Source organism: Papaver somniferum, unplaced genomic scaffold, assembly GCF_003573695.1.
Source record: "Papaver somniferum cultivar HN1 unplaced genomic scaffold, ASM357369v1 unplaced-scaffold_10, whole genome shotgun sequence".
NCBI lineage: Eukaryota > Viridiplantae > Streptophyta > Magnoliopsida > Ranunculales > Papaveraceae > Papaver > Papaver somniferum.
Window position 1 is genome coordinate 6,053,012 of NW_020618825.1, and position 25,156 is coordinate 6,078,167.

A 25,156-nucleotide genomic window follows, 5' to 3' on the forward strand; every position below is an offset into this window, starting at 1 on the left:
AAAGCCACCATCTTGGTCCAAGTTATGGCTTATTTACGTGGGCTTGTATTTTCTTTTCCGTTGGATTTGTGTTCGATTGTGTTTATGTTTTTTGGTTGGGATTGGCAAGAGATTGTATTAGCTCTTTCGTCCCATCAATAATTATGTGTGTTCTTTTGTCGTGGGTGGGAGGGCAGGCCGCGCTAGCTGACTGATTCCTCTCGTCTAGTACTGGAGTTTGTTTGATTAAGAATAAATAAATCACTATTGTATTGTATTGATTTAATTATATAGTTGTTGCTAAACATTCGTCTTGTGTCATCAGATTATTTGCGCCACCAATTAACTAAACTCGACCCTTGTCTTATTATATCTGTTGGTAGGTTTTGATTTATGATCAGATAGATGTGTCAAGCCTAAAAGTAAACTCCCCCACAATGATGAAGCCTAGGCTCATTCGTCGTATAACCCATGATACAAACTATAAGTACAGTGACTCGGCAGTGGTGTGATGTCTACGCAATGCCAAATAGTTGCGTGCTGCTGGCTATGTAGTGTGACGTACAGTTTGTCAGGAGCCCTAGGAGCCTGGGACTGGTGTACAGTACAATGAACGGTTCTTTAGAGACCAGTCCAATTTTGGGGACCATTCGAGATTTTGGGAGTAAGGCTTCTCTAGAATATAAATCATGCATTTGTAAACCATAACTCATTTCAAAATAAGTGGTTTTTCAAACAAAACATATCTTTAATTTATAAAGGGTTATTTAGTTTTTGATACTTATATTTTGTACAACATTAGTGTTTGGTCTAACATTTATCCAACTTAGGGTTTGGTATATGAAAATAACGTTGACCTATGTTGACTATGTTAAATATTGACTTCCATTAAGAAATTGAATTTGATATTTTCCTTCAATCACTCCTCTATATTTGTATTTGTTTAGTAATTTTTATTTAAGAAAATATCAAATTCAATTTCTTAACGGAAGTTAATATTTAACACAGTTAACATAGGTCAACGTTATTTTCAAGTACCAAATCCTAAGTTGGACAAATGTTAGACCAAACACTAATATTGGACAAAATGTAAGTATCAAAAGCCAAATAACCCATTTTAAAATATTGCTAACTAAACCCATTTAAATAACAAACGCGTAAATGGGGATACGAAAATTAATTCGGGGATATGAATTAATATCCCTATCCAATAGTTTCAGTTAAGTGATGTAATTTTGAAATAGTGGTAAAAGTGGTTCGATTCTCAGACTTGTGAAGGATATTAATTAGACTTAAATTCTAATATTAAAATAGAAAACTCACTAAAAATTATAGCAAACTCAATCAAAGATGATATCAATACTAAAAGAAACACTGAGGCTAAGATTCCACTATTTTCCAAGTTCAAAGTGATTAAACCAATACTTATATTTATGCAATTTTCTCGTTTAATTTGATTCTAAAATATTGCAACAAGTAGATTTTCAAAAGTAATAATTGTAAATACCAAGTATGAAGTATCAAAAGTCTTAAAACTAAGCATACTCCATCAAGATAGATCACAATCACTCAAATAAAAATCATATTCAATAATAGTTCAAGGCAAATAATCATATAATTATTGCAAATAAAAAGATAAAATAGAATATATACCACTTTTTGTTGGAAAAATAGCTTCCTCTATCGCCTCAGCAATGGGGTTTAGCTCCTCATATTAATCATGATCTCAAAATATGTGTTTGTTGCTCAAAAGATGATTAAAAGAGTGAAAAGTAATAACACAGACTGTTCGCAACAGTGTATTGATGTTGCAAAACAGCTGTTACAATGGAACTGTTACAGAAAAATTGTTGCTTTGTCGCTGATTTTAAGACCCTAGAATACGATTGCCCTGCACAACTTAATGTTCTTCAGCAGTTAAACAACGACACTGTTCTGCGACTGTTTCTCGTGCGTCAATGTTCTTCGCGTTCTTCCTCTTCAGCAGCAGCAACAGCAGCAGAAACAGAGTTTGGTAAAGCTCTGATTTCTTCTTTTCTGGCTCTCCTTAGGTTCTAAAACTCTCGACACCTCTTCTATATGACCCAAGACATCTATTTATATAAAAAATACCGTTTAAATCTCTCCCAAATATTCCAAAATCTCTTTCCTTCTCTTCACGGCCAAGTTGCGGCAATTTCTTGTTTTAGAATTTCTACGCGTTTCTGATCTTTCCTTTTTATTCTAAACTCTTCCTTAGATAGATACAAATCTTTGGGAAGGTTTACAACATTTTAATCTCTCTAAAATTCCTTAAAACAGGTCACACACGTGACTTTCCATATTTTCTATTGTGAGAAAAATCCGTCGATTGAGCCCAGTATAATCGATTTAAACACCCATATCAGATTCCTAGACCCATAAGGAGTCTATCCTATGAAAATCAGAGGTTTAATCGACCTCAAACTCCTCCAAATCACGATTGCCAAAACTGTTCTTCACTGCACCTATTTTCCCGCCAAAACTTGGTTTTTGAAATATTGAAGATGGTTGTCCCTTATCCAGAGTAGGGGTGCGATTAGCAACTGCCTGGAAATGGGATGCCCCTTAGTAATTAGGTTACCCCTTATCCAAAGTGAGAGTCCGAATAGCAAGTGTCCTCCCATGAACGCAAGAAACACTTTTCGAGCCAATTTCGCCGCAAAATCTTATTTTTCCAAAAACACCTACAAAGACATAAAAAGCCAAAATAAATACAAAATCGAGCACTAACAATATATACAATTGAGATTATATCAGACACAAAACTGTGTCTATCAAATACCCCCAAACCTATTATTTGCTAGTCCTCGAGCAAAAATAAAATAGAAATAAAATCCTAACTCACTGTCGCAGGCATCGTCGATTGCATTTAGCGTATGCAATAAGCCTTTAAACCCGTAGGTGTCCCTAGTGGCGGAGTGTTGTCTAAGGAGGGCTTACCATAGGTATACCCACAAAACCTTTATACTCCAGACCCTAGATATCTACACAGAACCTTGGAAGGCACTAAAGAATCTCCTTGGTTGGCATACTTATTGACTACAGGAGGAAGTACCCTGATGCGAAATTCCAATTGTTGTACACGAGTTTGCACTCAAGCATACTAAAATTCATATGAAGTGACACGAGTTTGTACACTGAAAAATCATCCATAAAGACCTCTAAGAACCGTTCTACCATATCAGAAAATATGCTCATCATACAACGATGAAAAGTTGCAGGGGCATTACATAGCCCGAAAGGCATGCGTCTATACGCAAAGTTACCAAAGGGACAGGTAAAAGTGGTTTTATCGTAGTCTTCTGGGGCAATAACGATCTGATTATAACCAGAGTAGCCATCTAAGAAGCAATAGTGACTATGTCCAGCTAATCGCTCTAGCATTTGGTCGATAAAAGGAAGGGGAAAGTGATCCTTCCTTGTGACCTTGTTCAATTTCCTATAGTAAATACACACACACCATCCCGTGGTCACTCGGGTTGGGATTAATTTATTATTATCATTCTGGACTACAGTGATACCTGATTTCTTGGGGACAACGTGAACAGGGCTGACCCACTTACTGTCTGAAATTGGGTAAATAATACCCGCATCTAACAACTTAAGCAACTCTTTTCGAACTACCTCTTTCATGTTAGGGTTCACTCGACGTTGCATCTCCCTAGAAGGTTTGGAGTCTTCCTCTAAATGAATCTGATGCATACACACAGTAGGACTTATACCCTTAATGTCTTCTATAGTCCACCCTAAAGCTTCCTTATTGTCTTGAAGTACATTTACTAGCCTACTTTCCTGATCACTATCCAAATTGGAAGCTACAATCACAGGAAAAGTCTCATATGGGCCTAAAAACACATACTTTCGAGTATCGGGTAGTGGTTTAAGGTCCAACTTTGGGGGCTCTTCTAAAGAAGGAATTAGGGTAGTCTCAGAAACTGGTAACGGTTCGAACCTAGCTTTCCATCTATCAGTGTCTAACACAGGGGTAGAATCTAATAGAGCATTCACCTGTTCAATAGTGCTATCGTCGTCAAAATCTAAACCAAAATGGGATAGACAACTTTCTAATGGGTCTTCAGACAAGATGTTTGGTAATGGCTCCTGAACTAAGGCTTCTATCATGTCCACCTCCTCAATACATGTGTCATCTAGCTCATCAGGTTTCTTACTGATATTAAAAATGTTTATCTCCATAGTCATATTATCAAAAGATAAACTCATCACACTATTTCGACAGTTAATGATCGCATTAGACGTAGCTAAAAATGGGCGACCTAAAATCACAGGTATCTGGTTCTCTGGGTCAGGGACAGGTTGGGTATCTAGGACCACGAAATCCACTGGATAAATAAACTTGTCGGCCTCAATAAGAACATCCTCGATAACACCTCGAGGGATTTTAACAGACCTATCAGCTAACTGCAGTGTCATCTGACTAGGTTTCGTTTCACCAAGTCCTAGATGTAAGTATACATGGAATGGCAGTAAGTTCACACTGGCTCCTAAGTTAAGTAAAGATTTTTCTACCCGGAAGTTACCTATTGTGCAAGCAATGGTAGGAGAACCTGGGTCTTTGTACTTTGGAGTTGTGGTGTTCTGAATGATTGAACCTACGTGACTAGCTAAAAAGGCTTTCTTATGGACGCTAAGTTTTCGCTTTCGCGTACACATATCCTTAAGGAACTTGGCATAAGCAGGAATTTGCCTAATTCCATCTTATAAGGGAAGGTTTATGGTAACTTGCTTAAAAACCTCCACTATGTCATTAAAGTTCGATTCCTTCTTTGTTGGTGCTAATAGCTGAGAAAATGGGGCTCTAGGCCTAAAATCAGACCTTTCAGGAACCGAATTCACATCATCAGAAACTTTATCAGTGTCTTCAGCTACTGGTTCTGAGAGGTAAGATCCTGAGGGGTCAACTACAGTATGTTCACTATCGGGCATGGTTACCTTATTGTCTACAACTCTACCACTTCTAAGGGTTCTAACAGCATTCAATTGATTCGATGGTTTTGCACCTAATTCATGAACTCTTTTAGGGTTGGGTTGTGTTTGACTAGGAAACTTACCTTTTTCTCTCAAAGAATCACTTATTAGACCAACCTGGGTTTTTAACTCGGAAATAGCCTGACTATTTTCTTGTCCTATCCTGTTACTAGTTTGTAGACTCTGTTCTACGGATAACTGGAATTTTGCAGTTTGCTGAGTTAACAAGGCGAGAGATTCCTCTAAACTTAGGATTTTCTTATCTGACTGATTCTGAAACTGAGCTAGTCCTGAAGGATTCTTAGTATAGCCAAAACCTGGGGGAGCATTAGAATTACTAAACTGACCTTGACTTTGGCCCTTAGACCATGAAAGTTTCGGATGGTTTCTCCAACCAGGATTATAGGTTTCTGAATATGGGTCAATCTTTTGACGGTTATCAAATCTAGTGTTATTATAAAGAGCATTGGCCTTCTCTTCAATATTCTGGCCTTCCCAAAAAGGCTCCACTCTACCACTAGTCTGGCCCACTTCTAAGGCTTCTAACCTTTTTTCTATAGCAGCAATTTTGGCATCTGATTCATAGCCTCTTTCTACCCTATTAACGTTTCCTCTACTTAAAAGAATTGTTTTCTGGGGTGCCCTACTATTTTCCCATTGATGGGTTTTTTCGGCGATTTCATTAAAAAATTCCATCGCCGCATCAACAGTTTGGTTTTCAAATCCACCAGTGCACAGAGACTCAACCATGGCCGTTGCAAAACAGCTGTTACAATGGAACTGTTACAGAAAAACTGTTGCTTTGTCGCTGATTTTAAGACCCTAGAATGCGACTGCCCTACACAACTTAATGTTCTTCAGCTGTTAAACAACGACACTGTTCTGCGACTGTTTCCCGTGCGTCAATGTTCTTCGCGTTCTTCATCTTCAGCAGCAGCAGCAGCAGAAACAGAGTTTGGTAAAGCTCTGATGTCTTCTTCTCTGGCTCTCCTTAGGTTCCCAAACTCTCGACACCTCTTCTATATGACCCAAGACATATATTTATATCAAAAATACCGATTAAATCTCTCCCAAATCTTCCAAAATCTCTTTCCTTCTCTTCACGGCCAAGTTGCGGCAATTTCTTGTTTTAGAATTTCTACACGTTTCTGAGCTTTCCTTTTTATTCTAAACTCTTCCTTAGATATATACAAATCTTTGGGAAGGTTTACAGCACTTTAATCTCTCTAAAATTCCCTAAAACAGGTCACACACGTGACTTTCCGTATTTTCTGTTGTGAGAAAAATCCGTCGATTGAGCCTAGTCTAATCGATTTAAACACCCATATCAGATTCCTAGACCCATAAGGAGTCTATCCTATGAAAATCAGAGGTTTAATCGACCTCAAACTCCTCCAAATCACGATTGCCAAAACTGTTCTTCGCTGCACCTATTTTCCCGCCAAAACCTGGTTTTTGAAATGTTGAAGATGGATGCCCCTTATCCATAGTAGGGGTGCGATTAGCAACTGTCTGGAAATGGGATGCCCCTTAGTAATTAGTTTACCCCTTATCCAAAGTGAGAGTCCGAATAGCAAGAGTCCTCCCATGAACGCAAAAAACACTTTTCGAGCCAATTTCGCCGCAAAATCTTATTTTTCCAAAAACACCTACAAAGACATAAAAAGACAAAATAAATACAAAATCGATCACTAACAATATATACAATTGAGAATATATCAGACACAAAAATGTGTCTATCATTAAGGGGTTGTATTTTAGGGGAAAAAATACTAAAATACCCTTTAAAATAAATAAAATCTAAATCAAACCTAAATATTCCCCACCCCTTTCAAATTTTCTTCTCCCTCGCTGCCGGCTCCTCATTTTGAAAACGATTTATTTTACATCGCCAGTTTTGTATTGGTGGTGAAGATCATGCCGGAAGTGATGAATATCATGCCGGGAGTGATGCAGACCATTCCGGAAGTGATGAAGACCATGTTGAAAAATGGTGCCGGCGTACTCGATAAATAACTTACAATGCCGGCACTGTAAGCTGGAAGTACCCATTTTCAGTACATTTTGTAACATTTGTCGGCATTGATTTTGTCTGCATTATGTTGAGAGTACTGACCAAATTCCTATTAACTCAAAAAAATTCCTTATACTCTCCGCCTAGTGAAGTGACTATGATTTATATTAATCATTATCAAACTAATCTATCAACTTAGGTAATTTTAATTGACCTCTAAACATGATTAATGAGAGGTAGATTAGGAATTAAGTAAACTACATGGAGAGCGGATAACACTGATTTACTATTTAACTCCCTATTTTGTCTTATTATTAATTATATCCCCAATTACTTTATATATCCCCATAATAAGATGTTATTTTCTAACTTTTATAATTAAGCTTATATAAGATACTTAACGTAATATTAGAAGAACAATTCTCAATCAATTTCAATATAATCATGATTGAGGAAGAAAAATATATCTTTAGAGATATTTTCTTTTATACATTATGTTTATGTATTTCTAGGACAATGGTCTAAGGAAAAGAATCAAAACCTTAGTAACTTCAGTTTCGAAATAATTAATATATGTGCCCCGATCAATTCTGATGTAATCATGATTAAAAAAAAAATCATTTTAAAAAAAAGTAAAGTTAGGTCTATTTTTGTTTTGGGGAATAATATTAGTTAAGGTTTGTAATTTACCAATTTACGAGAATACTAAGAACAATTACAATTAATTTGAAGTATAATTAAAAAAAATTAGGGTTGTTTAAGGTGATAGACAAGACAAGAGAGAAAAACATGAGAGAAGACAAAATATGAAAAGGAAAGAACAAGAATCATGTGTCTTTTCTCGTTAACATTTACTCTTTAAATACACGAGATTAAAAGAATGTAGGATTACATGTGTTGATTGACATATAGAAAGTGTTCCATGTGCCTATCATAAGATGGATGTGCTTATTCATAGTGACACATGGGTTTGTCAACCATAGCACCAATAACATTGCTACCCCGGAGGACCACCGTCATAAACCTTCTTTGTCAAAAACTTGTCATAAAAGTCCGATGAGGCAAAAACTGATCGAAGGAAAAAAGACGATATTTGAGATTATAGAATGGCATCGATTCTCAAGAGTTTTTTATTTTATAGAACTGTGTCATGAAAAATAATTGGCACAAAAACCTGAATACTTGGAAGGAGAAAAATAACTTTAACCGAAAAGTTATATTTCTGGTGCTATCGTTGTCTATTTAAAAAACTTTCCGAGCAATAAAACCGTGTGGGAAAAAGTAACCTCAGTGAAGGAAAAGAGTCCAATACACTTGTGTCAACATCGCATTGTTGGAGGCTCCTCCCCTGATGTCGACATCTCCCCATTGTTTGCATTTATGGTGTTATTGTTGTCTCATTAAAAACCTTACCGAGTAACAAAACTCTCAGGAAAAAAGTAACCCCGACGAAGGGAAAAAAAACGCTCCTTTGCAAAACAATTTTACTTATGGTTATAACAGGGGCCAATCGTTTACTAACCAACTTTCTTTATGGTTTAAAATTGTAGAAAAATGATAATAAGGCTCACAAAATAGTCAACTGTAAACAAGTCCATTAAAAAAAAAGGTAAACTACGAGCTCATTTATCATTTACATGCGCATAATTATTAAGATTTAATTTGCAATCCCTTTGTATGTTTTATTAGCAAAACATTTGTAGGGAAAATATTAAAAGAAAAATTGATAAATGATTTACAACAAAACATGGCTTTAGTGACAAAATTTTATGTGACCAACAACATTTTGCGTGCAAAGGTACCCTTTCGTGAGTAGTTATTTTTTGGTTACCACAAATATTTTTTAGACGATAAACCGTAAACTTAGTCTTTAAAGTTGTCGCTAAAATAAGAGAGAGAGAAAAATTATTCCCGCCAAGTTTTTTGTGACCCAATACAAGAATTTTGTCCCAAAATGTATTTTACACCGACAAAATCAATCTGTCACCGAAATGAGTGCTTGTCAAGTAAGGATATCGCCGTCAAAACTATCAGTATCCCTACAAATTCTAGTTACCATTTGATTGTTTTCTAACGACCAATAAAGAATTGGTCTCCATAGTTTCTATCGCCGACAACGTGTAGATTTTGTCCTTATATTTATTTAAGACGAAAAAATTGATTCTTTTTCTTAATGGATACGAAGCAAATCTGCAATTTCGCCGTCAAAATTTTGATAGCGGCAAAACAAGTTGTAGTCAGCAAATCGATATACGACAGACTACTAGTAGATTTCAATGGTTCACTGAAAGGAGGGAGAAAGAGATAATATTAAATGAAAATAAGAAAAATTGATGCAAGTTTCAATCAACTTCCAGCTCTGGTTCTAAAGCTAGACAACCGGAAGTGTTTGCACTATGATCACGGTGACGTTGGTGCTGATCATTTTCCACCAAATACCTGGAGAGAACATGATCATGGAGATATGTTAAGCAAAATTAGAAGTCTATGGGTATATTTTTGTAGGCAATACAAATAGACTGAGAAATAAATGTAGTTACTTACTCCATCCAAGATTTGGCCTGGGCCTAATCATCCTTAACTGGCCTTGTTTACAGGAATTGACGAATTACTTTTGGCTCTTGCAGATCAGCTTGAGGATTTGAATTATTTTCAGAGCCTTATTCTTGGACCTTTTGCTTCTTCATAAATGTTTATAACCTCGCAATTCCGAGTCCATGCTTCTTCTTTTTTGTATCAGAATAGTTCAAACATTAAACTATCAATCTTCACCAAAATAGAGGATGTCATTCCTAGCGCTACGACCACAATAAGTATTAAAAACTAAAGTACTCACTACCATATGCATACAAAAATTATATGAGTTTCAAAATAAAAGTTTGGTCTTTCAGCAAATATAAATAACTCATGTCTATCATTTGGTAAAAGAAGACAACATGTCATTTTCATGTTAAGAGTCAAATATGTGTTAAAGAAACAAATAAGCCATCACTTTCACAGTTGAAAATAAACTAGTAAAAATTAGATGAATTATTTTCTTTTAACTTTTGGTGTAACTAAAATAAATAGTTCATGAATGTGACAACAAAGAGTAGGGATATTATCATGCCATGTGATAGATGAGACAAATATATATCATTCTCAACAAGAGTAACTAAAAATATGATAATTGAAGAAACGGTGGAGATATACCTTCTTTTTTCAGAAAAATCCTACTTTATTTTAAAGATGTAGCTGACATTTTTTTTTTTTGTGAAGGATTAATGCTCAATTGGAAATAAAGAACAAGGTGCAGATAACATGTTTAATGTGATAGACAAAACAAGAGACAAAAACATACGAGAATATAAAATATTAAAGAATAAAGAAGGTGAATCATGTGGCTTTTCTCATTTACATTTACTCTTTAATTACATGAGATGAAGAGAATGTAGGAGTATAAGTTTTGATTGATATAGAGGAAGTGATCCATGTGTCTATCATAAGATGGAAGTTCCCGTGCTTAGCGACACATCAGGGTCGTCAACCATCTCACCAATAACATACCTCCAACAAGAGTTTATTTTGATTTTAAGTAAGAAGGAGATGAAAGTGGAAGTTAGTGAAAAATTAAGTCTGGCTTGGTTCTTCATTTTAACTTAAGCTTTTGTTATGGTTAATAAATGTGTGCGCCATATTTAAAAAAAGCTGATTGATTCCCGAATTAATGCCGATTTCATTGACCCAAGAGTAATCTAATAACGGTCGGTGTATTGAAAAATGAAGTTTAAATTAAAGTTTAAACCTCAAACTACCAAAAAGTCCATGTAGTAAAGAAATTTCCCTCCACTTCGATGATGTTTTCGTAAATGCATTTTGAAGTTACCTTTGGTAAGATTGTGAAGTTGTTTTCGTAGATACATATGATGTTCTTTGGTTTTTGGAGAAAAGGTTCTTTCTAAAGTTCCCCAGACATCTTTTGATGTGTGCAGACCTACAATTTCGCCAACCATACCTTTTGTTGGTGAAGATAGCAACCATCCTAACTGGATTTAGTCTTGCTCTGCAACTTTTAGGAATTCAAGGTATGAAGGTGAAAAGATTCAGAATTGCCTGCCTCCTCAAATGGTTATGTTAGTTTCTTGTGACGGAACTTAGAAAGGTAATCCAGGAAATGCCGGGTATGGATTCCTTTGCAGGAATTTTACAGGGACTTTTATATATGCAGAACCAGAAGGTATTGGCACTGCAACAAACTTTATAGCTGAAATTATAGCCATTGATCATAGAGTTGAATGGGTTATTCATAATAATATCCTAAATCTCCTAGTTCAATCTGATTCTTAATTTGTTATAAAGATTTGAGGTTTTCATCAGTTGCCGTGGTTTGTTCAAGCCAGATGGAGTATCATTTATAAGAAGCTTTACTTAATTCAGTTTAGTCATGGCTATCGCGAGATTAAGTAAGAGACGGTGAAACTTCGTGGTAAATAGGTTGATTCTAACGAATCATCGACGTGATTTCCAGAAACCGGAGAAGAAAAAGAAAATCGAAGACCTTGCAACAACTAAAAAATGTTGCTAAATCTGGCACAAGTAAGGGCAATAAACAGGTATTGACAAACTTTTAGTTGACAAGTAGCTTAATAACTTCCATTGTCAGATCAAAAAATTGTAATAGATGAAGTTATCTCTGATTTTTGATGTGATAATTGTTGCTTTCATTTAGTAAAAATTGTGATAGTTGTCATTATCATCCCATGGTTTTGTGATAGATGTATTTATCACTGGATTATGATGTGTTAAATGGTTTCATTTAGTAAAGTAGGGATAATTGACATTGTCACCGCATGGGTTAGTGATAATTTCCAACCAATTGATAAATGTTTTTTCTTAGCGGTACACAGGCTCCACGGAGCATAGAAAGTATGTGTTCGACATAAGCTCAATGAATTTTTTGTTTTACAGTACCTAGATTGGATACATGCTCTATGGACTTATGAAAATATCATGGTGTAAATCATTACATTATCGTAAAAACATTTTTACATTTTTACAATTTTAAATAGTAATGAATTGATTTACGGAGCATCATCATGGATATCCTAGTGATTTGGAGGATTTCGGTATTTTGGCTGCATCCTTCAACTAGTTGTGTTTTCAGATAAGTGAATGTCTGCCTTGTCTTATGCTGCTAACACACCAAGGTATTGCTCCTACGATTTTAGTTGACGGTATTTGTGATAATTTAATTTTTCCATTGGGTAATAGGTGATAGCAGATTTGATTTTTCACCTGCCACCATTTTTTGTGTTGTGGTTAAAGCCACAAAACCTTAAGAAATTTGGTGTATTCTTTAGGAAGCTTGGTTTTCATTTAAAGCTTTCTTAGCAAGTTAGATACCTTGTTATAGCACACCAATGCATACTCTTTTTTATTAATTTTTTTGTGTGTTCTCTTTAATTTTTGTTTACATGGTCGTTGCTTCTTTGAACTTATTATCCGTTTTTTTTATTATTTCATTTTTGGGTTTGCCTTGGAAGTTATCCGGTGATAATTTTGGTTTTCAAAATACACAGTTCATTCGGATGGGGAAATGACGATTATACTAATTTGTGAAAACTAAAATTTTGCATGGAGCTGGCGTAACTGTGATAACCAGAGTATTTCTATGAACAATTCAAGTGAAAAATATAATTTTCACCGCCTCTTTCTAAATTGAAAGATCCATTTTTCACAGTATTCTCATGTGGACACCTATTTCATAGTGATGAACCTATCTTTCACTATATTCTCATGTGAAAAATCTACCTATCACCTATTTTCATAGTGAGAGATCCGACTTTCATAATAAGTATAATTCATGAAGTAATAACAGTGAAATCTTTTTCTTGTTCTTTTTCCTTTTGAATACTCCTCCGTTTCTGAAAACGAGATACTTCCATTTTTTCAATTTGATTTATTTTTAGGTTAAAATGAAAAATATGAAAGTATCTCCTTTCCAAAAACAAAGATAGTATTAGTCAGTCTAATTGTTTGTATCTATCTTAATTGCTCCTACATACACTAATCATAAATAAATTGCCTTGAGCATCTTGTACTTGATTACTAGCCACAAGACGTGGACCCTACATGCTTTCCGAGGAAGAAAAAGGTAAAAGTATCAAATTATTTCCTATGGTGTCACATGGGTACAAAAGAGTTGCCAAATAATCATCCATAATAGTCGATTCAAGCTTCCAAAATATAATAGTCGATTCAAGCTTCCAAAATTAAGCTGATCCAAAATTAAGGTAACCAAATACGTATCACATGCGGGAAGATAGGTTAAAACGAGTTTACTGTTATAGGGGCTACGGCCCATGGATGTGCGGTCCACTAGATGTTTAGGGTTTTTTCTTTGTTATGTATATAAAGAACCTTATGCCTATGTAATATCTTCTGTCTCTTTTATCAATAAGAAATCCCCCTTTCTCTTTCTCTTGGTTTTACCTAATTATAACTCTAAAATGTTATCAGCACGAGCTCTTCCCTACCTTCACTACCATACGATTTTCTTTTATCGCACCAGCCATTGATTAGCCGCAGGAGATCAACAGCCGCAAAAGATTACTCGAATACCTTGGATAGCGAAAAATGGTTCCAATTCGACTTGAATTTGAGCTTTTGGACTCAGCTGGACTTGAGTACCATCGTTGGGTAGGTGATGTGGAGACTACTTTCTTGGCGAAAGACTATACCGCTACCATCAAGCCTTCAACCGCTTCAAATGTTGTTCTAGCGACTGAAAAAGAAAAGACCAATGCCCTCATGTTTCTCAAGAGGCATATTGACCCTAACTTACGATGGGGATACCACCACTTGAAAACACCAAAGGAATTATGGGATGCTCTCGCAAATCGTTTCGGGGATATTCACGACTCTTTACTTCCACAACTGCAAGTCCAGTGAAATGAAATTCGTTTCCTGGATTATGTCAAAGTGAATGATTTTCAAAAAGACATGCTGCAGATACAAGCACGTTTGGATTTTTGTGGCACCAAGCTAACTGATGCTGAAATAATCCAAAAGACATTGTCAACTTTCCCAACATCTTCACTGATACTAGCGAACCAGTATCGGTTGGAGGTGGATAACAAAAGGATAACTACTTTTAGTAAGTTGATTTACTTACTTCTAGTCGCCGAAAGGAATAACGAAATCCTTGTCAACAACAATGCCAGAGCTGTGGTCAAAAAGAAAGTTGCTGAAGCAAATTATGGCAAAGTTAACAGAGGAAAGAACCCCAAAAGTAAGATGGGTGGACATGTTGATCATTCACATTCCCATGATTCACACTCCCGTACTCCATAAGCAGGTGGAGAAAGCAACACACGTGGAAGAGGACACAAGGGACCCAACAGAGGTCATGGGCGTGGACAAGGGTGTGGTGGTAATTCAAATGTTTGGAACAGAGATGTACCTTCTGTCCCAAGTGGTGGAAACTCCAAGGTCGCGAAAGCTCCAATAAATCCCCCTATCAAAAAGGACGAAGTTGGAAACGGGCCTTGTTATAGGTGTGGATCCACTACACATTGGTACCAGCAATGCAAGGCTAGTAAAAAAGTTGCATACATCTACAAGAAGTATCGAGAGTCTGTGGAACAAGAAGCTCACTATCTGGAAGATGATGAGAATTCCTCTGACGTAAACCTCACAATATCATATTTCCAAGGCAACAAGAGTCATGCCATATTGGAAACACCTGATTTCGATTGAAACTGCCTCTTTAGTTACCTTTTTGATCTTAGACGTTTATTTTAGTGTTTCACGTTTATTTTAGTAGACTTTGGTTTAAATAATTTTTCTTGATGGCTTGGACTACTTTATATATCGTCATGATTAACTTATGAATGGATTATCTATGAGTATTTATTATATTAATCATATTTTGGTAATAGTTTAATATATTTTTACTTTGATAATCTGTTATTTAGATTGTATATTAGGATGAAAAATATATCATTCTAGTAAGACTTAAATTTTCCAAAGTACATGAGATAAATTATTCGGATTTTGTAACGATACCACATTATCTACTTCTAAGAAATGTCTCGAGGAGAGATTGAATGTCTGGCTGATAGTGGAACCACCCATACTATCTTAAGAAATAGACAATAGTTTGTTAACTTGACCCCTTATAATACATCTGTGACTACCATGATTGGATCATCACAAGTGATAATTGGGAGAGGTAATGCTCAATTCATGTTGCCAAATGACACAGTAATTAAAGTCACAGAAGCTCTATATGCACCAAGAGCTAATCGCACCTTGTTAAGTTTCAAAGATATTCGTGCAAACTGTTATCATTTGGAAACTCACAGTGAAAATGGAATTAATACATACATGTTACCTCTAATGAATGTGGAAGAAAACGCATTTTAGAGAAAATAATGAGTCAATCTAGTGCATTATACCTCACTACTATTCGGGTTATTGAATCTCTTGTTGTTACCAACGATGAGTTGTTGAATAGTGACTCATACAGGCTTTGGCACGACCGATTAGGACACCCAGGTCGTGACATGATGATCCGTATTTTAAGAACTCACATGGACATCCCTTTTTTCGAGGAAAAAAGAAAATGGGACAACAAACTTTTACAGTGCAAAGTAACCAACTACTAACTGGTCATAGCGTTACTCCAACACGACAGTTGCCTTCTCAAGAAGATGATGCGCAACATATTTCCCATTCTTCTTCATTGACTATGTCAAAAGCACATCATTTATTTTGCAAACCATGTTCTTTAGCAAAAGAAGGATTGAGATCATCATATGCTAAAGATACCAAACAAAATATCCCATTTTTACATAGGATACAAGGTGATATTTGTGGACCTATACACCCAGAATGCGGACCATTTAGGTATTTAATGGTTCTTGTAGATGCTTCGACTCGTTGGTCACACGTTGCATTATTGTCCACAAGAAATGCTGCATTTGCAAATCTCCTAGAACAAGTTATTCGTTTGAGGGCTCACCACCCTGATTACCCTATCAAGTCTATCCGACTTGATAATGCTGGAGAATTCACATCAAAAGGATTTGATGATTATTGTATGTCTAATGGAATAGACGTAGAGCATCCCGTACCCCATATTCACACTCAAAATGGTCTCGCAGAAGCTACCATCAAAAGATTACAGATGATAGCTAGGGCACTGGTTATGCGTACAAACCTGCATATTACTTCCTGGGGATACGCTATATTGCATGCAGCTCTACTTATTCGTTTTCGACCCACTGCTAGCCAAACATTTTCTGCGTACCAGTTGGTAACTAGATATGAGCCTGATATTTCACACTTACGCATATTTGGTTGTGCTGTATATGTGCCTATTACGCCCCCACAGCATACTAAAATGGGTCCACAAAGACGATTAGGTATTTATGTTGGATATGAATCCCCAACTATTATTCGCTATTTAGAACATTTGACAGACGATCTTTTTGCCGCTAGATTTGCGGATTGTCACTTTGATGAGACAACCTTCCCGTCGTTAGGGGGAGATAAGAAAAAGGATTTTCTAAGGGAACGACAGGAATTTTCGTGGTGTGTTCCCACGTTGTCTCCCCTTGATCCCCGTACTCCACAATGTGAGAGTGAAGTGAAACGAATCATCGATCTTCAAAATGTAGCAGATTCGATGCCTGATGCATTTACTGATATCGCCAAAGTGACGAGATCATATATACTAACTGCAAATGTGCCTGCAAGGTTAGAAATCCCTACTACGGGACAGAGCACTCTAGATAGAGGTGCTAAGATTACACTTGGTGGAAGTATAGCTGAGGCCGTGGCTCCCCAAAGGAAAAGGTGGAGGCCACCTGGTTCGATCGATACTCACCCAAGGAATAAAAGCGTGAGTAAGGCACAATCCGATCCATTTATCATCAATGAAAATAATCCTTCTCATGAACTTATCTCTGATTATAGTTATGTCCATGAATCAATACTGGAGGACGCTCCGATGTTTGAAATGATTCCAGAGAACAAAGAAATCTCCATGATTTATGAGAGTTCATACGTGTTGATGGAGAGATCCTCCATGCACATTGATGATATATTTTCATATACTGTTGCTCGAGAAATCATAGAGCACGATGATATCGAACCACGCTCTATAGCAGAATGCCAAAGAAGAGCATATTGTCCTAAATGGAAAGTTGTAATCCAGGAAGAACTAGATTCACTTGAAAAGAGACAGGTATTTGGTGCGGTAGTGCTAACCCCACTAGGTGTAAAACCTGTAGGACATAAATGGGTATTTGTCAGAAAGCGTAATGAGAAGAATGAAGTCGTAAGACATAAGGCTCGCCTTGTGGGTCAAGGTTTCTCACAACGACCTGAAATTGATTATGAAGAAACGTATTCTTCTGTAATGGACGTCATAACTTTCCGCTACTTAGTTAGTTTGGTAGTTTCAGAAGGACTTGAAATGCAGCTTATGGATGTGGTTACAGCATATCTCTATGGGGATCTTGATTCAGAGACATACATGAAAGTGTCTGATGACCTTCCATTGCCCGAATCAAATAACTCTAAACCATGGAGTGCGTTTTCAATTAAGGTAAAACGCTCAGTTTACGGATTAAAACAATCCGAGTGAATCTGGTATACCCGTCTAAGTGATTATTTGATTGAGAAGGGATATACAAAGAATGAGTTATGCCCCTGCGTATTTATAAAGAAAACGAGTTCCGGGTTTGCAATTATAGCTGTTTATGGTGATGATATGAACATAATATGCACTATTGATGAAATAAGAGAAACCACAAGCTATCTGAATTCTGAATTTGAGATGAAAGATCTTGGGAAACTCGATTTTGTCTAGGACTTGAACTAGAACACCGAGCCTCTGGAATATTAATCCACCAGTCTGCATATGTCCATAAGATACCCAGGCAATTTAATATGGATAAAGTGCATCCCGCTAGCACTCCCATGATTGGTCGAAGCTTAGATGTAAATAAGGACCCATTTCGTCCTAAGCAAGATAAAGAAGAAGTATTAGGAGCTGAAACTCCTTACCTAAGTGCAATAGGAGCATTATTGTACTTAGCACAATGTACTCGACCAGACATTTCATTCTCAGTGAACTTGTTAGCTAGATATAGCTCTGCGCTAACGCATCGTCATTGGAATGGTATAAAGAATGTATTTAGATACCTTAAAGGAACCATTGACATGGGTTTATTTTATCCCTATGAAGATAAAAGGAGGAATGCTAAGACAACCTCCTACACTGAAACCCCGAATAATGTTTTGGTTCGTTTTGATGATGCTGGGTACCTTTCAGACCCACATAAAGCTCGATCTCAAACTGGTTATGTATTTACTATAGGGAACACAACAATATCCTGGCGATCGACCAAGCAAACTCTTGTGGCTACCTCCACGAACCACTCTGAGATCATTTCCCTACATGAGGCAGTTCGTGAGTCCTTATTTACTAAGTCACTTCCTTAGTCCTTATTTAGAAAGCACGTAAAGAGTATTAGACTAAGGAAATTGTCCGAACTCCTTTGAACACCATCAGGGGAAGATGACGACATCAGGGGGAGTATCTGATGATATGATGTCGACATCTAGCTTGGTGTACTGAACTTTTTTTCCCTTAGCTGAGATTACTTTTTCCCACTGGGTATTGTTACTCGGCAAGGTTTTTAATGAGAGGACACCAAGATTACAATTTCTCGATTGAGGTTTTTCTTTTCCCACACGGTTTTTCTATTTTAGGAATTTCAGAAGCGACAAGAGAAGTGGTCAACTTTATGGAGAAACTTTACTAGGACTCAGCACGTTGTACTCTTTTCCCTTCGTCAAGGTTTTGTGCCATTGAGTTTTCCTTGTCAAGGTTTTAATGAGGCAACACATTTGAAGTTCCACTTTTGAACCGCACAAGGGGGAGTGTTATAGGGCCTACGGCTCATGGGTGTGTGGTCCACTAGATGTCTAGGGTTTTCCATTTGTTATGTATATAAAGAACATTATGCTTATATAATATCTTCTACCTCTTTTATCAATAAGAAATCCCCCTTTCTTTTTCTCTTGGTTTTACCTAATTATAACTCTAAAATTTACTATTTATTAAAAGTAATTGACCGGGGATAATGCAATACAAATTGGGCGATATTCGTGGAAGAAAAAATTGAGGAGATATTCACGGCAATTGACCGTAAAAATTGGATTATTTTTTAAAATAAATTAATAATTCTATTCAACCAGCCAACTCAAACCCACTATTAAACCCACCACTGACATGGCGCTGACGTGTATTGACTTTTCTGTTTTCTTCGTTTTCTCTTTCTGCTAACGTGTTTAGTTCCCTTTTTTTTTTCTAGATCAAATTTGGAAAAACAAATTTTTCCTTCATCTCGCGCTAGTTCTGGTTGTAACAAAAAGATCTTCAATCATCAAATCCATGGAGCAAAGGTGTTTAATACCTGATCAAAAAGAGTTTTCGCATTGTTAATAGCGTTTTAGGTTTCTTATCTCTCTTGGATCCAACTCAAGAAAACCCCCAAATCGCAAGCTTAACAACAAAACACGATTCCGTTGCTTACAACATTTTGTGACGCGTTTATCCAAAGGAAAAGTTAGTTTTGTTGGGAAGTCTCATCTCTAGTGGGGTCATGTTGTCTATCTATGGGTTTTTTTGTGCACTCTGTCTTGGTGGGAATGTTTATGTGTAGATGAAAGACCATGTTTCTTTGTGTGCACGTGGTTTTGGATAGTACCCACTAGACAGTATTAAATCTCTTCTTTTTGCTTAAGAAGGAATCTTGATCTTTACATCAAAGACCTCCTTCATTTGATGACTGATTATGTATGAATACTGATAACGCAGTAGTCTCTTCGTACTGTAATGCAAATTGAGATGTAATGAGTATGAAATTTTAAGCAAAATTTTATGGAGAGCAAAATGTACAACAAATGCACCTAAACGGGGAGTCATAACCCCAAGAAAATTAAATACATAGATGGGAAATAAAAAAAAAAGAAGAAAACAGGTAGTGATAAGCTATTTGTGTTGTAGAATTTCTGCGACTTCAGCATTGTCAGACCAAAGAACACCTATAAGAACAAGTAGAAGGTTATTACACCTCAGTTCTATAACTCTAATGAAAGGTAGACACAAAGTGTAAAAGGAGTAACATCTCTTTCACATGTGAAAAAATAGAAGAATAACTATCTAAACAAAGGTAGATACAATTTGATTGTAATACAAGACCAAACACACATATATATCCAACCGCTATGTATGAATCACCATCACCTTGGATGCTTGAACCATTTTTATACATAAAGAAAAGTATCAATCAATTTCTTTTTAATTTTTAGGGATGCAAAGAGTGGGTGCACAGAAGTGTCAGACCTGAGAGGTGGTAAATCACATAGAACCAAACAAGCCAACAAGTTCCAAAAGAAAATTTGCATACCGCGGCCATCACTGTCACCTCTGCGAAGATACCAAACTCAAAAGGAGTCACAATAGGAGGTAGACAGACTAGTTTAAGAAGTGGCATGACCTCTTTTGTCATGGCTTTTAAAACCGAACTCCTGAAAAACAAATTTAATTACATTTCTTTACAGCTACTTAAACCAAAGCAACATAAATCTAAAGAAACCATGTTCCACGTTGATTGGTAGCAATTTCTGTAGGGACTGAATCATATCCATCTACCCAAGCATCAGTGATGCCATCACCAATGTGCGAAGGATGGTGCCAAATGTTCTAAGAATTCAGAGTTATTGGTTCCAAATAAAATCAGAAAGAAAGTCAATACCAACAGTAAAAATCAACGGGAAAGTTTTGCGAGAGCCTTGGTAACTTTGCATTCATCCGTATATAACGATGATATGCAGTAGCAACTTGAAATCAAAAGAAAGCAAAAAAAAAACAACACAGTCCTACTCCTAATTCTAGCTCATTAAACTTAGGATGGCCAAGAAACTGCTGGATACCGAGGTCTAATTGTTAACACACCCAACTAAAGATTTCAAATTTGGACCAAAAGTATGAAGTATTTGAAGTTCATGTGAGAAATATCAGACATGCTAGAAGTTCAAGTAACATAAACTTTTCAGTAGCACTATCTGTCAACTTCATAGACAAATCCTTGGGACACAACACGCATTCTATTGTTCTAATCATATTTCTCACAATCCTACTCAAAATTCAAGGCACTTTACTATGTGTACGCATTTGATTTTTAAAAAGACTATCCATTTGATTACAACAAGATTTCCATTGTACCAAAATCTACCACACACTCAATTTCAATTTCAAATTCTAAATTAGGGTTTCAAATAATGAAAAAATCATTTACAGAAAGTAATACTTACACAGATTGCAGAGATGCTGCCTCAAGTGTGGGGATATTTGTTCACAATGTTCGGTGATATTCCAACGTTGTTGTTGTTGACCTTAATGATATCTCCGACGCCCATGATTCAAATGATTATTGTCATCAAGAGGAGAAGATTGAAAACAGAGAATAGCAAAAGAAAACTCAAGCCACGTCATTGCCACCTGAACGGTGGGTTTGACGGTGGGTTTGAATTAGTGGGCTAAACAGAATTATTGAAAATAAATTAGTTCAGTCAAATTGAATAAAAAAGCTAATATTGTCCTACATAAAATATGAAACTCTAAACACAAACTAAAACTAGTAATTTTAGCCGTAGATCTTGTATTTTGGCTACAAATATATATTATCTTAATGATGGGTTTCTAAAAGAGAGAGAAACCAAACTTGGGCTCCTCAAAACTTTCCACGTTTAAAGTTATATATATTTCACATACAAATTTACAGAGTTACAAGTTCAAATAAATTTTTTTTTAGAAAAAAGAGTAACTATTCGTCACTTAAGAGGGAGATACTTGTGGAAGAACAGACTTTGTTGTGAAGTCATTATTCCCGTCTTCCGATTCAGTCAATTGAAATATTTTAGGAATTCTGGTGTAGCTATCCTTGACTGCCGAGTTTCATATCAAAAAATTCACATTTTAGTTTGAAAATTTGTTCGTGTCCGTATCCCTGTCAGTGTCGCGTCATGTCCTAGTCACTGCTACCCAGATCTGTAGGCAGTAATTATGTAATGGTGCTCCTATCTTCGGTCAACTGATACTGGCCGGGGGCAAAGTGAGCCCGCCCTTCCATGTTCAATCTAAAACCTTTCTGTTAATATATTGCAACGCTTCATTTGCAGGCTTATTAATAGAGAATCTATATTCCCTTGTTAGTTTTTGGGAGTCATCCCATGCCAGTTATCAAGATTTAACCATTTTGTTTTTTACTTTCCTTTTTGGTCAGCTTCTTAGAAAAATATCATCATTTTTACAAATAATACTTGGTCTCAGCTGTATCACTTAATTTCTTCTTATAAGGGACCAGATGATGAAGATTTTTAAGCATAACAGAGAAAAGAAAAGAACCTTAAGAATCAAATGAAGATGATTTGGATCTGATGAAGAATTCTTGAGGTGCTCGGTATTTTTTTAGGTTGTAAGTTGCAACTCCAACACCTCTATTCCCTTTTTATAGGATTTTTATAATGTTGAAACTTGCAGGCTACTGGAAAGGTCGAGGTCCAATAATGGCGCTAAGCTGGAGATTAGACGAACAGAAATGATACAAGTACCGCGGCTATGCACCGTGATGTGCATCGCAATCAGATCCAAGGACCATTAAGGTAGTCCTGGAAAAAATTTGCGAGATGGGGTCAGTGGCGGGATCCACCACTTTTTTTTCTCATACCAGACACCACGGTGCACAGCCGGGGTGCACCAAACATTTGTGTTAGACGAAAGCTTTTTTCTCCTTTTAACACAAAAACCCGAGACGCATCTGTTCAACATTAGACGTAAGTGGGAATTACCAATCGCGCACTACTGAGGCAGACCACATAATATATTTTAGGCCACGTGGAGAAAAGAAATAATTACGGCTACATATATTTTATCGTCACCGTCATAGATAAACATATAGCATCTCTTCCTTTTTGATGCAACATAGAGCATCTATCTAAACACATAAACGCCGAGGAGGAACAAAATTACAACAAAAACAAAAGTTAAAGCTACCCACAACCACAATGCCGTAACCTTGAAAAAGAACAAAGCAAAGCAGAAGGCCACATAATTTTAAGAAACCATTGCATGTGGTACACTTTTTCCATAACTGAGAATAAATGATAAAACTGGGTATCCAGTTTGAAAACAACAAGCATATCTTAAATGGAGAAACAAATCAAACACAAATACATAATCAAAACATAATGGAAACACACGGGCAAAATAAATGACATGCAGAAGTCAAAACATAAGGAACATAAACTCAATTAACAATATCTTCTTGGGAGGGCCAGGTGGCCGATCATGTGACAACTTTCTCCTCCATCTGGATGCAGATAAGGACATGCAGAAGTCAACTCTACAGCTGGCAAACGCATACTCCATGCTCTATTTGGATCCTGAGTCGCGAACCTCGACCAAGTAGCAGTAGAATACTCGTACCTACTGTGTAGTTCGCGTGAATTTTTTCACATCCCTAATATGTCCCCCATATTTGTATTTTCCATCCTGGTATGTTACTATGTGATCATCGGGAAGATCAATAGAAAAAATATCTCCATAAGACCTCACAGAGTGATCGAATAGAGGCAACGATATGGGATCAACAGACACACCAGCAAGATCTGAAGTCACAATAATGCTACGTCCATCCGGACTGAAGCACGGATGGTTCACATGCCCTGAGATATCACTTCCACTTGTCATCACTCTTACCAAAACATCTGGATTATCCCACCTCACTAAATACACAGCAAAGTATCCTGGGTCGAGACCCTGGTCTAATTCTGGTGCACCCGCAGGCTTGTCGCGGGTTGACGAAAACACTATCCAATCTCCCTTTGGGGACCATTGGCATTGTGTATCAGTCCATTTCCCTTTTGTTAACCGTCTTGGTTCCCTTCCATTGACCACCCCTCGTTTTGAATCTTCCATTATGTATAGATTCTTGAATCCGTCTTTCCCTGTTGATCGGTATACTAATTTCTTCCCTGTTGAAATTTCCAAATCATTAGTAAATACATCCGCAAAAGCATGCACATGCTGGGAGGTTTTCGTATGAAGTAAATTATTACCATCTGGACTGCTGGATGGGAAGGCATTATTGTACTGATCAGTAAGCGCATAACACTTCCGTCTATATTTCGATGCGTTAGTGATAGCTATGATGTTCACCTGCATTTTCATGTTAAATGGTGGTCCAACACACACATACAATGTGTCCTCACGTTGGTTCCAAACTGGGGAGAAGAGTCTGTCCGGTCCGCCCTCCTATGACATATGCAAACCTATTCAGTAGTTGATAACTAACTGCATAATTCTGCAACAATTTCACACGGAACACAAACACAACACACACGTATATATATACCTCGTAAGCAATATGCAATCCATTAGTATCAGCAACCCACACAGCTCTAAGCTCATTGTCCACAAATGCAAGTCTTTTTCCATCTGTGGAAATTGTTGGAAACACTCCTGACACTCTGAATAGATCTACGTCTGGCAGTGAGGAGTCAAGCGTCTGAAACGGCCTTTCCACCGCTTGGTCAAACTATAATCGGCAGAAAAACAAACAAATGCATTAGTGTACATTTCAAAAATGATACATAATCGGTAGATTTAAATTAATTACCGAGAGTTTGTCGCTCCTGCCACGATGGTAACCAATGAGCTTCCCACCATTCATCAGGAAAGGGTTAAAGTGATCCGCTTTTGATGATATAGTATTTTGAGTTATTTTGGTACTACGTCCATTACTTGAATCAAAAATATCAATCTGTCTAAACTGATCTACGACACGTGCTGCACCTATTCCCTGTGACTCTTTACGAACAGTAACAACAGCCACTCTGTTTGCATCAACGGCTGCCGGAGTGAACGCATCAAAATTTGGCGGGGTTACACGTTTGACAACACCATTCCTAATATCGACTTGGTATACACCCCAGAATACGTCCTTGGGAAATTTATAGCCTCCTGGATGAATTATAGGATCATCCTTACGGTGGAAAAATATGACATTGTCACTTCCCCAAGTCGGCCACCCACCA

At 36.8% G+C, this 25,156-nt stretch overlaps 1 protein-coding gene across 1 annotated transcript; it reads right to left on the minus strand.

The window, feature by feature from the left end:
* Window positions 1–23,398: 23,398 nt before the first annotated feature.
* LOC113326540 (tol-Pal system protein TolB-like) lies at window positions 23,399–24,366 on the minus strand. Its single transcript, XM_026574247.1, has 2 exons — window positions 24,179–24,366; window positions 23,399–24,094 (listed from the first exon to the last, which is right to left on the minus strand). The coding sequence occupies exons 1-2, from the start codon at window positions 24,288–24,290 to the stop codon at window positions 23,547–23,549; spliced, it is 660 nt and encodes a 219-aa protein (XP_026430032.1). The 5' UTR covers window positions 24,291–24,366; the 3' UTR covers window positions 23,399–23,546.
* Window positions 24,367–25,156: the final 790 nt, after the last annotated feature.